This window comes from Merops nubicus, unplaced genomic scaffold (genome assembly GCF_000691845.1).
Source record: "Merops nubicus isolate BGI_N331 unplaced genomic scaffold, ASM69184v1 scaffold9226, whole genome shotgun sequence".
NCBI classification, from domain to species: Eukaryota; Metazoa; Chordata; class Aves; order Coraciiformes; family Meropidae; genus Merops; species Merops nubicus.
The window spans coordinates 1-16116 of record NW_008616908.1 but is presented as its reverse complement, the minus strand read 5'-3'; the positions used below and the strand labels follow the sequence as shown (position 1 = coordinate 16116).

Sequence of the window (16116 nt, the reverse complement as noted above, 5' to 3'; positions counted from 1 at the left end):
GAACACGTCTCTGATGCATAAGTGTTAAGACTTTCACACTTGTATTTCAAAATCATGGTTGGTCATTAAAGTAAGCTTACCTGGCCATTAAAAGCAGCAAAGGTGCACGGCTAATGAGCCTGTGGTTGCACATTCACTCACAAAGGAACAGTCAACTCCAGAAGCTCCCACCTTCAAATCCTGACTCCTGTCAAATTTCAGACTGCTACCACATACCCCTATTGCTCAATGTGTCAGTCGGGGAATGAGACCAACCACAAACATCTCTTCCCACCCCACGCTTATTTTTGAGTTTCCTCACACAGGTTGCCACACAAACAGCTCTAGCAGCTAAACAGCAGTCCAGAACAGGAATGAAGTGGCTAAAGCTGCTCCACTGTACATTAGCAGCACTTCATATGAACATGAAACCACAGGACATTACACAGTGGAAAAACAATGGAAGTTTACTTTGGAAGAGACAGTCGTATGCTGCATTAAAAAAAAAAGTACCTTTAAAAGAAATCTCACAGCCATCTTTTAGATATCCTTCATTTCAATTTAAATTTTCCTCATCCAATTTCAATCATTTATCAATTGTCTTTTATCTTTGTGGAGTATTTACACTGAAGTGCAGAATTAACTGAAGTTGGTCAACTTAACAAAATTTTGAACTTCTTGTACTTACTTTTTTCCCTCCTTTTAATCTAACTGCAGTGCTCAGTAATTGGAGAGGTATAAGATGTATTACATTAAGCTAAATTAAAACATGTATGGCATCCTCACTTAAGACAAAACACACCAATGTCATTTCATAGCGTTATTATAGTTCCGTCTTCTTCTAATGACTTATAATCTGGATCTTGTACTTCATATTCCATGCTAATGCTGCCTGCTGAGTGATTCAAGTTCATCTCACTGGAAGGAAGGAATCCATTTTGTGTCGACTCATGAAGGAGTTCCATTTGTGTCAACGATTCTAGGCTTTCACTGGTGGGTGCAGCTTTTGGAATCTGCTGTGGCTCACCACTGTCTTCAATAATAATGTCCTCTTCATCACTCTCCTCTTCTCCTTGCAAGATATTTGCTAAAATATTTGGTGTGCTACTTGGAAGGCTAGACTCAGTAGACTGCCCGGAGCTGCCAGAAGTCCGACTGTTCCTCACAACATTATTTCGCTGGTTTGCCGGCCTTACCGTAATGATCAGGTTACGGCTGTTTGCAATCATCATGTCTGTAACCTGATCAAGGCTTTTGCCTGAAACTTCTATTCCGTTCACCTCCAGTACTTCATCATTGACAGCCAGTAATCCTGTGCTTTGGGCCAGACCGCCAGGGACAAGCCTAGATATGAAAATCCCTGGGACTTTCTCTAATCCATGCGGTGTTACTCTGACACTAGAGCCATCTCGTATATAGAATCCAAGGGGTTTGTCAGTTCCGTATTTGTAAAGTCGAACTCTACGATGGGTTTCTGGAAGAATATCTACATCTATAATAGAAGACACTGGTCTGAAGTCTTGTGGCATGCTAATGACAATGTGTGGTTTCTTCTTGTGATTATCTGGACGCAACACGTTTGATAAGACGTTTTTCTTTCTCGTCATAGTATCCGTACCAAAGGCACTGTAGTCTGCGTCTTCTGCAAGATATAGAACAATGATGGTTAGATCACTTCATATGCAGCCCATATCCCATCACTGTTGTGTTTCAGCTTAGCAGAATGAAATATCTAATCTAGAAGGTTTCTGGCTTGCTATAGTAGAAACATTTCTCTCTACACATGAAACAAGAGCTTTAATGTTACGAGATCGACCAGTTTGTAATGAGTTTGGTTTCCTTCTACCAAAGGAAAGACAGTATACAAAAAAAGCTAGTTAGCAGCAGTAGAGACACAAAGGAGTATATTCTAGCTGCTTGAGAGAAAGGTTAGGATGGAAAGACTGAGTACATTCCTAGGAACATTTAAATTTTATTCAGAGTAATTCCATTTGTTAGCTTTCCCTCCTCAGGTTTCAGATCACTGGAAAAGACAGAAAGAAAAGGGGAAAGCAGCCAGTGTGCCTATTATTGCCTAGTTCCTGGAAGGCAGCCAAGTGACCTGGATTCAAACTCCAGAAAGCTTATTCCATTCTGCACTTTTCCCTGCCCCCATGTGATGTAGGTAAAATGGCTGTGGAGCACAAACAAAGAGATCTTGCACACAAAGACTTCAAGCAAAACTGTTCACACAAGCAATGCTGTAACTGCCTCAATCTGATACAGAAGTATGCAAATGGCATATGCAAGCCACACAAATACTTCTAATGGAAGAGAAAACATCTTCTGCAGAAGCAATGACGATGTCTGAAATGCCTCTCTACCAAGGGAAGCTTCCATTTTTCTTTTTAATATGCTACAGCACTCCAAAAACAATGAACAGAAACACATTCAGATTCAGGTTTCCTTAGATTTACACTTGTATGTTTGCAACACTGCATAGTTTTTCTTCTGCAGTGGATTTAAAAAAAAAAACCAAAAAAAACAAACAAAAAAAACCCCAAGCAGAACTAACCCTTGGATTTGGAGGAGCTGGAATTTCTTTGTATTATCACATTAAGATGCCATTGGTGCAGCCAAGAAAGTAAAAGAATTGCTATACATTTCAATCTGTGAACAGAAATAACTATGGAAATGCTACCCTAGTGTGAAATTTCAGGAGAGCTGTCAATTGCTGATGAAAAAAAGTACAGTTAGAGTTGCTAAATCAGATTATTTTTTTTCTAGACTAAGATGAAGATATATGGACATGTGCCAGTTATATTTGGGTTCTTCAGATGCTTTAAGGAAAACAGAACAGAGAAAGTAGTTCTGAAGCAATAGTCTAACACTATTCCAGTATGCAATACTAACTCTTCCCTTTCCCAGACATTAGGACTGCTGAAGAAGACAATAAGCATTGTTTTAAGAATGATTGGCCTACTATGGCAGCCTTGGATTTCATACTCTAAAAGGCAGATGAAAATAAACACATTTATATCAGCCCATTAGAAACCCAAAGGGATTTATTGTAAACTCATGCCTTGTCTGTACACAATAGTAATAAAATAGTTCATCAACATGGTTTAATTCATGTGTCCTGATGATGGCCTCAGTTACATTTTTTTTTTTTTATTTCAAAATATAATCCCAACTTGAAGAGGGCAATGCTTTTTGTTAAAGACAGATAATCTTTTGCAGTGAAGTAAATTTTACACAAAGTTGTTCCACAGTTTGACACAAACAGGAATTATTTCCAAGGCAGCCAAGTCTACACGGCCCTACTACACACTGGAGTCGCTCTTGTGACAATCTCAGTTACTGTGGGAGGATGTGGACACCTCTCTAGAATATCATAACCACCTCAAATAGTACATTTTTACGTTTGTGGTTTCTCACATTTGGCCATCTTTATACCCAGACCAGTTTCTGCAAGAGTTCTTGAACGAGCCAAGGCAGCACTAACACAAACTGTTCCACAGGTGCTAACTTTAGCACAGTGCTCTCACTTCATGTGAGGAGCTGCATTCTGACAGCACCCAAAGGACTTTGCTCTCCTGCATCACCCACTGACACAGCCTCGGCAAAATCTGCTTTCCACCCTTCTTAGGGTCAGCAAGTAAAAATGAAGCTAAATCAAGGAGGGGGCCAGCAAGACCAGGATGAAGTTTAACAAAGACAAGTGCAAAGTCCTGCAGCTGGGATGAGATAACCAGAGCACCCAGTGCCGGCTGTGATCTGCGTGGCTGGGGAGGTCCTGGCGGGCAAGCTGAACAGGAGTCAGCAGCTCACTGCAGCAGCAAAGGCAAACCAGATCCTTGGGCTGCATCCACAGGGATGGTACTAGCAGGGACAGGTGTCATCAACCCACTACTCTGTGCTTGTCAGGCTGCACCTGGAGTATTGTATTGAGTTCTAGTCCTCATAATTCAAGAAAGACGTGGAAAGACTGGAGAGGGTCCAATGGAAGGCCACCAAGATGATTAAAGGGCTGGAGAACTTGCTCTGTGAGGAAAGACTGAAGGAGGTGTCTTTCCTCTCTGGAGAAGCAAATGCTTGAGAACCTCACCACAGTATTTCAGTACATAAAAGGTAGCTGCCAAGAGTATGAGATACATGGAGAAGACCGGGCAATAGGTACAAGTTGCACTAGGAAAGGTTTAACCTCAACATGTTTTTTTGAGTTGGTTGGATTTTTTTGGTTTGGTTGGTTAGTTGGTTTGTTATTGTGGTTTTTTTTTTTTTTGGTTGGTGGGGTTTTTTGTTGTCGTTGGGTGCTTTTTTGTTTATTTGTTTTTCAACAGTGAGAACAACCCATGACTAGATAACCTTCACAGGGACACAGCGCAGTCCGCATCACTAAAGGTTTTCAAAATGCAATTGGACAGGGTGATAAATAACCTCATCCAGGTTCTCTTTCCCACAAAAGGCTGGACCAGATGATCTCTTGAGGTCTCTTCCAGCCTGGGCTGTTCTAAGATTCTATGAATTGTACAAAAAAGTGAATCAACACTAGCCATGCTTCAGAACATTAGAAGATTGTGAATACAAGAAATAATTTTTAGTTTATTTGAAAATCTTAAAGGTTCTCTCAGAATAGCATGGAATTACTATTGTTCTTCATCAAAAGAGGTTAAGGAGAAAAAAAAAAAATGTAATACTAAATTAAAATAGCATTAGATCTCAACATCAAGCAAGAGGGCTTTAGAAATACCCTAAAATTTGTTCTTCAGGTGCCTAAGGGCGTTAAGTCAGTTGTATTGAAGAGTGGTTTGATTAAAAAACAGTCAAAGCTTAATTAAAGCATCTAACCAGGTATACTGTGTCTGAGGTGTAATACACCTCCAAAAATGCAAATTTACAATTTTTTCCTGTAAAATACATTTTGGAACATCTAACTGACTGAAGATGAGCCATTACAAATCCTGTACTCCACTGCTGAATACTAACATGCTGACTTTTCAGACAACATGGAGCAATTCTTTTAATGCTTGCTTAAAATTTATGATCAAAGAAAAAAAAGTGTGACAAGTTTTGCCCTTATCTCTCCTGACAACTGAGACAACCACTTAGACATCTGGTCGGTACATTGGGAGGATTTTTGGAATTCAATGAGTTTAAAGTGCTTCTCTTTTTCATTTGGAACTACAATCACAAAACAACTTGGAAAGGGTAATTGTGAAATAAGATAGTAGACAGAAGGGCCTTACTTTAAATATCTCATCCTGTTGAAAGTAACACAATGACAGCAAGAAATTGATAGTATAGGTGAAGGTTTTAGATGAACAATAGACAATGGTCACTTGAATATTAGAATTAAGAATGTTAATGAGTGCAAAGGTGGGGTTTTTTTAGGTCATGGGTTTCCCCCTCCCCATCAACAGCTGGTATGCATCTTAGTGATCTCAAAAACTACCTAATAACCATTTTGTTCAGTGCATGCCTGTGGTAGTGTAGATCTCTGATATTTTAGAACTCTGGTTTTAGGGCTGCACAACTGATGGCAAATTCAACAAGACTACAGAGACAAGTATTCTGAAGACCTGAAAGACACTGCATGGACAAGAAGTGACATTTTTTCCTCATTTCAAAAACTTCACTTCTTTCTAGTTTGTAGTAGTAACACATTTCTAGGCATCTAACACCACATGGCTCCAGAAGAGCTCTGTCCTTTAGGAAGTTCTCTAAGTTGGAAGCATTTTGACTGATGAGTTCCATACTGTTCAGACATTAAACCATATTATGTTGGGTTTTTTTTAGAGTGAGCTCATCTAAAGTAAGAAGGAAAATTGCACATGTGCAATTTATCTGTGATAGAGTGCAAGATGCTGATGAGAATTCTAGAATATAAGTACCAACCTATTTGTACCAGTGAAGCATGAGGTTTCCACTGCTTTTACTACGAGAGTTGGTTTAGAAATAGTACACAAGAAACAGCATATTGTCAGTATTGACATCCTTACAAACATTCTTCCACATGCATTGCAGCATTAAAAGGTATTAAGTTTGGGTGTTTTCTTCCTCCTTAAATTCACAGTGCACATAATCAAATTCTTGTCAAAGAATCAGAGCATCTGGTACTTTATACATTCTGTCTTATCAAATGTGTATCATATCAAACTTCCTCAGCTTGCCACAGTGGGCTGTTGGGCTTCTTTGCCTTCACAGCAGGCCACCTATCAGGACCCCTCTCCTGTCACTCAGGCCTTCTATGCCTACATGGCAAGTCTGGCATGTACTAGATATACAAACATATACACATTTAGTACATCCAAGAAGTAGACTTACTGCAATTGTTCAGTAAGTTTGTTCTCTTTACTCAACAGTTTGATCTAGAACTATTCACAACTTCCTCCCTCAAAAAGAAATGAGAGCTCACAAAAATCACCATCCAGCAAACCTTCCCCACAACCATCAACTGATAAGGCTTAAAATTTCTGTCCAAATAAAATTTTTCAGTTAGTGGAGAAATATGAAGATCAGTTGCAAAAGGACTGGCTTTGAAATAAATATTATTAATATGTTTGTACATGAACAGATTCAAGAGTGCTTTTTAAAGAAAAACTATGATCATGCAAACATTTATTAGAAGAGATATCAACTTTCAAAGTATCTTTCAGAAGACAGATAATCAGAAATCTTAACTATGAGCTGGTGCCGTTGCTTTTAGAAACTTAATGTTACATGACACATTGTTGAAATAAAAGTGATCCAAAATTGCAAGCCATATGTCAAAACATTTATGAAATTATGAAGCACCAGAGGGTAGTAGTTTTGCATTCTAACCAGTCTTAGTAGTCTAAAAATTCAAAACCAGCACAACACTTAAGATAAAGTTACATAATTTGTGGGGGAAAAAAAAAAAAAAGTGAAAGGTTGATGAAAACTCATCTCTCCCGACCTCAGCCAAGCAGCATAACTCTGCTTAACCTCTTTTGTGCTGCTAAACAAATTTTCTAAAACAATATTTGAGTACAAAAGCATCTTTGTTCTGGCACCTAGCTAATCAGTTTAAAGCTGTAGCAGAAAATATTTTGGCAGAAAGCCAAAGGACAAGGTGTTAACTGCAGATATCGTTAAGGAGAATGTCCACCTAGTGCAAGAATGATTTCCCCCCAGCAGTTTCAAGCTCAAGGTGGCAGCAATCTGTACCCACTTATTGCATGAAATTTCAAACAAAATCCCACAAATGCCAAATCTGATTGTCATTTAACACTGTTTAGGGCAGCAATTTAAAATGTTTTCCTAATCTATTCACACAGCAATGTAATTATCCCTCAAGAATCAAATTTCCAAAACCCCCATATAATTAGTACCTTGGAATATAAATGTGATTTAGCATTTTTTTAAATAACCCCCAACAAATTTTGGCTCATCTTTAATCACAAGTTATAACAAAACATGTTTCAGGAAATTAATCTGTTTTCAGGAAGAGGACTCTGAACAGCTAGGATATATAGATTCTATAGAGAGCTCTCTAAAAAGCCAGCTCCTCTTATTTTTCACCAAAACAAAGCCTCTCAGTGAAAAAGCCTCTTCCAAAAGGCACAAATTAAAGAAATCACTATTTACTAATACACCCATATACCTGCAGTAGTTGTATATTGTAGTTTAATATCCTGTGAGTTAGTTTTAAGGCCAATATAACTTTTTTTTACATTACATCTCTATTATTCTTACATTTACAATGCCAAGTCCCTCACACTGAACTGCCCTTAAGTGCCTGTGTGTGGACTATATCCCCCCCCACCATTTTATCTTCAGTAACATTCTTCTCACAGACAAGAGTGACTCCCATACATCTGGTTCTAATCATGCTACAAATGTTCAACCTTTAAGTTCCAGATGTCAAAGGTACCTGTTAATCTGTTAGTTGCTTATTGGAATTTCATTCTGCAGTTTGTTTTCCACAAACTGATAGCTATTCCTGACTTGTGCAACATCAAGCTCCAGTTTAGATTTAGCACTGTAGCAGTTCAAAATATTTTAAAGTAATTTCGTTAAATACAATTAGACCAGTCAAAGGGGAATAATGTAATTTGATTTTGTTTCATTACAAGTTCTCTAGGTTTCTTACCACATTAACCAATACACATAAATGCTTAGGACAAACAACTTTCAAGCTTTCATAAATTAAGAGTCAAAATTGAACAGAAGAGGGAAGGGTGCTTACTCTAGTGTAACAATTTCTGAAATGTTGGGGTCGTTATCACAACTGACACTTATGAACAACATTGCAAAAATACCTTGTTCTTCCTATTTCAACCCCAGAATGAATTTCTTAGATGAAATATACTAAGAATTCAATACTTTTTACTGTAGATTTTATTGTGCAACCTTATGTTAGCTGTCCACATATTGCATGTAGCTTCTAAATAGGTAAGACAGTTTAATAATTTTTTTCTTTTAAGATGGCAAAAACTCTCTCTTCCCCACAGTGGCTTTTTGCCAAAGATCTTAAATTCCAAACTATTATTATTGGAAATAAATATAAGAGACAAAGTTTCATTAGAAAACCCAAAGAGAATGTATGAAATCCCTAAGAAGCCTTGTAGGTGGAAAATTCGTGTCACTTACAGTTCCAAAACAGCACACAATAAAGCTGCCCCATCAATAGCAGGTATTTGTTCAGATGTTTGATTTTCAGTCTCAGAGGTACAGCCAATAAAGATATGTGCAATCAGATGAGTTTATGCCACCTTCACAAATCACACTGCCTAACTCATGGCATATCTCTAACTAATTACACAAAAATTATCACTAATAAATACAGAATCAAGTTATTTCCTTATTGTCCATCAAGCAAACCTCTGTTCTATATGGCAGAGATGTTAATGGAATCAAAGCCTCAATTTAATCAACATAAGTGATCTAAGTCATCACAACTAGCTCAGAATAAAGCACAGTGCTGGAAATGCTGGACACAAATGCCAGCCTGAGTTCTTTATTCCCTACAACTCTATAGCCAAAAGACTCCAGCCTCAAAGGGAATGTGATGAGAACTGGTACTTTCTACACAGCTTTTCCTGCTAATCAATTCTTGGCACGATAATCTTAAATGGGTTATTCTTATTTTTAATTCTGTACATTATGGCATTTTGATTATCAGTTCCTCACACCAGAGTAATAAGAAATAATCGATCATACTTTAAATAAAGGTACATTTGTAACATCTTAGACTTTTCATTGTGACCCTAGTAACAGCATTAAACATGTACCATTAGTAAAAATCTAAAAACATATGGTGTTAAAATACAAACTCAATAATCCCAGTCTGACAAAGTGGCTTATCTGTTCTCGTCATATGGCTACTGTAAGAGATTAAATGGAATCACAGACCTTTCCTACCTCCAGGTTCTATTAAAGCAAATAGTTAAGTCCTTTGGCAATTCAGAACTGAAAACACTGGCCTTACTGACTATACTATCTTCAATACAAACAAAATACATGCATTTTTCCAGCAGCACAGAAGCTGACAAGCAGCCATACTGGTTTTGAATATTGTTTTTCTGTCAGGCTGTTGTGGAGCTTATTCTTGTTTTGGAGTGGGAATGCTGGTAAAAGCTTCCGATGCCCAAGTATTTTCTAAGGAAAATAAGCCTGTCTCAGCAACAACCAGAAACAAGGCGTATCTTTATGAAACAGCCAAGCAAGGAGCAGTCTGCTATTCAAACATCAGTTGACTGCCTTCACTATGATAGGATTGCACACACGTGTTCATGTGTCTATGCAAGCAAGCAGAAAACCAGTAAGTCCAGAAATGAGGTTTTCTTGACTTCTCTGGATTAAAACAATTTCAAATTATATCACTACACTTCTCTCCTTCCATTGAGTGCCATGTATGGACTATGATCTCCTGGATAAGAACAAACAGCACCAAATTTCTTTTTTTCCCCCCCCTTCATGAGCAAAAGCAGATGCTAGAAAAAAACTATCATAACACTGTACCTAGAAGACATGCCATTTTGAAAGACAAACCAACAAGCTGAGCAGCAACTCATCACATTTGAAGTTTGCTAAGCTGAAATAAGCTTAGAATTCTTAAAGCTTCAGAATGTTTTATTAGGAAAGTGTGATAAGAGTAGCATATTACAAATTCAGTCATTAATTTATACTGAAACTTAATGCTTCATGTAGTAAGGCTTTCAAGATTCCTTTCCATCCTGTAATGGCCTCTCTTGTCTGATTGTGACTGGAATTTTAAGTGAAAGTCATTCAACATACAGAGCAGAAAACCCTAGAGATTTAAAATTTATTTTCATTTGCTTATATAAAACTAGCAAGAAGCATTTGCTAGAGATTTAACTTGACTTTAACTGAACAAGCAAAAGCACCAAGTATAAATAAGTATAAAAAAGCACCAAGCCTGAGGAAGCTCTTGCAAGAGAGGTGAGTTGTGAACACCTTTAATGGTCCATAATTATTAAGGAATTCTAAGCAATTAAGTAGGACTAATGGGTTTTTCCCTCCAGACATCACGCTGTTTACTGAAACACAGTATAACTGCACAAACAGATGATTCACAGACTGCAGGTGCACTTACCTTTTCTCTGAATGAAAATCCTGAGTAGAGGATTGGCTGTGGAAACTGCTTTATGATAATTGTCATCATTATTGATAGGCAGCAGGTCTCCGTGAACATCTGTATATCCCACTAGAACATCAACATTTGGTATCTTGTGCACGTGCTGCAATAATCCATAGAACTCCTCAAACTTTCCAGGTTTGGATCTCTCCAGAGAAAATCGTCGAAATTCTGCTCCAAACTACAATGAAATATATCTTACATCATTAATATGAAAATCTAACATGCTCAAGCAATAGAACAATTTGAATGTTAATGAGACATGTTATGAAATTCAAAGTGCACTAAAAACTACAGCAAATAATTTTGAAGTGGCATAAAAAGGTCAGTCTGAACTGTAAGGGTTTTTTTCCCCCTCCCAAGTTATTACTATTTTTGGTATTGATAAAACATGTACTTTCAAATACGTAAAAGTTGTTTTCATTGTTTCATTTAGGTCAAAGCATTCACTAATATGGGCACTTAGCATTAAGGTGACAAACGAGTACAAAAATAATTGCAGGTTCTTAGATGCTTATGAAACAGCCACACTCTTGGTAAGGTACAGAAGTCATACCCAGCAGTGATGTTGGTGGCTCAAAATCAAGATTATGATTAACCTCCTATGGTATGTGACTACCTGGAACTCTTTCAAAGAAACCTGGGTGCACTTTAGAACGGTATGTATGGACTGTTCCACAGCAATGGTTAACCTCTGCGAGACTGAACAGTTTTCAGATTCCACAGTTGTTTGGACAAGAAATTAAAAAGTCACTTTGAGCTGATGACTACAAAGAATGGTTGCTGCTTTTCAGTACAAGCTACGTGCAGTAACGTGTGCTGATCTCAAGTCAATTCTGCTCTTACCTAAAGAGAGATATAAAGAAGGCAACCAGCCATTATTCCTTAATAGCATTCAGATTTGCCTACATGATCAAGACTCAGGCCTTGATTGCATAGTCTTTCAAAACATGGTTGTATCTAAGGTAAAAACCAGACAAGATTTGAAGATATGCAAAAAAACCCCACATTTAACCACTGGCACTGTACTTCCAGAGACAAGATTTGCATCTAGTCAGTAAGATCATTCAACAAGAAAACCCAGCTCCGTAGCCCATTCAAGTTTCAGGCTCCTAAATAACCTATATAACCAACTTATTATAAACAATGCCAGCAATGATTCAGTGGTGGCAGGCATAAGACTAAACTGGGTGCAAATGAAAGAGTAAGCACTTGATGTAGACTAAACTGGAATTTTAGCAGGCATAACAAGTAAAATTATAATGTTCTGCACAATATGGTCAGAACCCAAAGGAACAGAATATTGGATTAAAATTACTCTAAAACTTCCATACTGGGCACACACAACATACCAAAGATGCTAAAAGGAATTAAGAGAGAGCAGAAGCAGCCAGGTTACTAAAAGCAGACCAGCTTGCGTATGAATTAAAAGAATAATAAACTAATCATTAAAAAAGAGAAAAACAATGTCAGTTGGTGGCACTTTCGTGAATTCTATTGCTGATCTACAGTGAACACAAAGACTTCAAATAAATTCTTTAGCAAGTTTAGTGTTAAGCAGAACAGAAGGGCACATGGAACAAAATACTGACTGGAAGTTTGAGCCTCAGTATCACATACTTGAGTATATGTTACACACAGGAGCTGTGGAGGTGCACATTACCAAGCCTCTAGACCAACCCTTACCTTCTATTGGATTACAGCCTTATGAAGAATAAAGGAATTATAAAATGTTTGGGTTGGAAGGGACCTCCAAAGGTCATCTAGTCCAATCCCCCTGCTCTTAAGCAGGGACAACTAAATCAAACTACTCAGAGCCTCATCAAGCCTGACCTTGCATGTTTCCAGGGACAGACCTCCACTACCTCTCTGTGCAGCCTATTCCAGGGAGCTATCACCCTCATACTGAAGAACTTTTTCCTAACATCTAACCTAAATCTCCCCTTTTCTAGCTTAAAGCCATTAGCCCTCATCCTGTCACTACAAACACTTGTGAAGAGTCCCTCCCCTGCTTTCCTGTAGGCCCCTTTCAGGTACTGGAAAGTTGCTATAAGGTCTCCCCAGAGCTCCTCTTCTCCAGGCTGAACAACCCCAACTCCCTCAGCCTGTCCTCACAGGAGAGGTGCTCCAGCTCTCTCTCACGCTTTTCGTGGTTCTCCTCTGGACATGCTACAGCAGGTCCACGTCCTTCTTGTGCTGGGGGCTCCAGAGCTGGACACAGTACTCCAGGTAAGGTCTCACCAGGGCAGGATCACCTCTCTCCATCTGCTGGCCGCAGTTCTTGCGATGCAGCCCAGGATTCGATTTGCCTTCTGGGCTGCCGCTGTTGCATTGGTGGCTCATGGCCAGCTTCTCATTTACTAATACCCCCAAGTCTTTCTCCAGTGGACTGCTTTCTAAGATGTCCCCTCCCAGCCTGTTTTGGTAATGCTGGTTGCTTCAGCCCAGGTGCAAGACCCTGCACTTGGTCGTGTTGAACCTCACAAGGTTCACCTGAGCCACCTACCCAGCCTGTCCAAGTCCCTCTGGATGGCTTCTCGTCCCTCTGGCATATCCACTGCACCACCCAGCATGATCAGCAAACTTGCTGAGGGTGCACTCAATGCCACTGTCTATGTCATTAATGAAGATATTAAACAACACTGGTCCCAGTATGGACCCGTAAGGGACACCACTTGTCACTTTTCCCCAGCTAGACATCAAGCCATTCGTGAGGAGTTTTAGAGTTCTCACATACAAACAAAGGAAAGAAAATAAGGAGAGTAGGGCCCCGTTGTCAGCATGTTAGCACCATGTTAGCATGTTGTGCTAACACAGCACAACAAAACAAGCTCCACCTTCCAACACTCCACCTTCCTCCAAAAGTTTAAAAAAAAAAAAAACGAATTCTGGGAACGTTCCTAGAAATACTCCAATTACAGTAACATTAACTAAGAATAAGGCATCAGGGATGATTCATACCTGCTTATAACAAAACCAAGGCCTGCAGGAGTAAATCCCATCACGTCAGAAGCAGCATGCTTAATCATGACCTCAGTGAAAGACTTCATCCTATGTCTGGCAAATCTTTCTTCAGCTATGTGAGGTATGAATGCCACAGGTATTGTCCAAGCATTGCATCAATAGCAAGTGTTTGGCTTTGAAAAACTAGGTAGTTTGAACATCATTTGGTAACAAAAGTTTAAAAAGCCAACAACCTCCCTGCCAATCTGGAGTAAATGTTAAATCTACAGCAAGCATACAAAGGGTCAGATTTTCAAAAGTGTGATTTAAATTTTTTTTTCCACACAATTTTATGCATAGTTGGTGCAAACACCAAGAGACTAATCATCTGGTTATTATTTCCTTCTCTGCTGTATGCTCAGTAGTATTATAAAACAGATAAAGACAGAAGTACAACTATGCTGTTTTAAAGCTTAATTCCCTCAAATGTTTTCATTGTATAAAACAAATGTTGCACTCCATTCCATTAAAAGGGCTCCACTTAGGACTTGTAAGTCGTTTAGAGGAGATGAAAGATTGGATGAGACTAATTTAAGACGAGAAAGCTTTCTGCTACCTGTGCTCTTTACGCATGCACACTCTTACAGGGGTAACCCAGCTGGGGAGGCGGTGTAAGTGGTGTCAGCACTCTGGGGAAGTTACCAGAGATAGTCACTTAACCAAGACTTACTTAGGAGAGACGTCGTTATGTCTCCTGTAGGACAGCACACTGCTGCTGTACTATAAGCCACCAGTAACAACAGAACATTAAGTACAGTAACCATACCTGCCTTATCAGTATATTAGATTCCAGTCTGAAAAAATATTCCAAGTGATAAGGGGGACACACAGAGGGGAATTTTATGTCTAGAGAACCAGAAATTTATTTGAGGGGCTTTCACAGCATCACCAGGCACTCTAGTTTGGGGTATAAAGCTTGATCTTCTTTGATGAGTGAAAGGGCTGATTGGAATTAATATACTCCGGGGGTTCCCCTGGGCAGGTTCAGACCGGTTACCCAAATTGAATAAACCAGACTAACAAAAAAACCTCACATAACTGCAGCCACAGTCGGGCTGTGCTGGCACAGCCTTGTCAGCTGGGGCACAATTATTGATTTGGAGTACCTAAACAACGAGCTGGGCATGGCTGCAAAGCCTTCAAAAAGCCTAGACAGCTCCACAGCAATGGTCCCCTCCCCTCCCACACAAGCCTTCCTTCCTCATCTATAGAATTTATTCCTTTGATAAAAGGAAGATGACTCCTATGTATTATTTAATCAAGGTGCTGTTAAATAATGCATTAGCAACAAGTAGTTCTAGCAATGCCTTGAAACCTGCTTCATAGTACGCACTTAAGAGAGTCTGCTCCTTAGAACTTCTGCACTTCTCTATACAAACACCAAAGAACACATCACACAAGAGATCCCTAGATTTATATTTTAAATCAATGAAATACACAATGGGGGAACAGTAAGCCTAGAGTTTGGGACTGACGCAACAAGTATTTTGTTTATAAACACATTTTACTGATTGTTTTCAATTTTACAAGAATATAGATAAAAAAGAATTCACCAACTGCAGTAGCAGCTATGCTTAACTAGTATTTGAAATCATAGCTACTATCTACTTCTGAGCTCTCTGTTTCTGTTCATGTGAAAGTTAGAACCTAACGCTTCAAAGAAACCAACCATACGTTTCTAGAAGTTTCAGCACTACGTTACCCTTAAAAACAGCTTCACCGATATTGCTGCTGTAATACTCAAGTAGCAGGGAAGCAGTTACAGAACACAGAAAGCAGGCCTATTTAAAGAAAAGCTCACAAGAGACATTATTCCACCAATGGAAGAAAACACGTTCCCATGTAAATGCACCTGCCATTTGCCTAGACAATGACAAGGAATTTTAAAATAAACGTGTGTAACTTGAGTCAACCAAGATGGGCACCACCATCCAACACTTTGTTAACTGCAGAATGACATGTCCACAAAATATTACACATATCAATCAGAATAACAAAACGTAACTTCTTTCAGAACATCAAAGTTTTGTCAGCATGCCTTTGTCTAACCAGCACATGAAAAATTAACAAGATGGGATGCATATACACCCATGAAAGAATTTACTGAATTGTGCAAAGCTTTGACAAGAAGCTGTTGATCTAAGCCATAACACGCAGATAGGCGCAATCGCCAGCGTAAAATCCTCAGACAGCTTCTAAAAGATGGCAAGCTCTACTTTAAGGCGAGTTAGTCAGGGCTCACCTCTACCGAGTAATGCAAGCTATGCTCTAGCCCTCAAAAAAAAAAAGTACAGAAAGAGTCACTAAGTTAAACAAACTTACTCATCTTTTAATTCAGACGAAGAACACGTTCTGCAGTCCGAATACGAGATACTACAAGTACTTCTTTTGGTTCAGTTACCCAGACTTTCCCCAAACTTCCATTTTTCAGTCTACGCACAAACTAAGCGAAATCCACTAACCTGATCTTGCAAAACACCCTGCGTTCCCCCGGCCTCCTGCCCACAGCCACCGGCTCCCGCTCCGCCACC

At 39.0% G+C, this 16116-nt stretch overlaps 1 protein-coding gene across 1 annotated transcript; it reads right to left on the bottom strand.

The window, feature by feature from the left end:
* Positions 1 to 437: 437 nt before the first annotated feature.
* On the bottom strand, positions 438 to 10763 carry PARD6B (par-6 family cell polarity regulator beta; the record flags this gene model as incomplete). Its single annotated transcript, XM_008942967.1, has 2 exons — positions 438 to 1621; positions 10541 to 10763. Coding segments are annotated over 2 exons (1053 nt in total), but the record flags the coding sequence as incomplete, so codon positions are not given.
* Positions 10764 to 16116: the final 5353 nt, after the last annotated feature.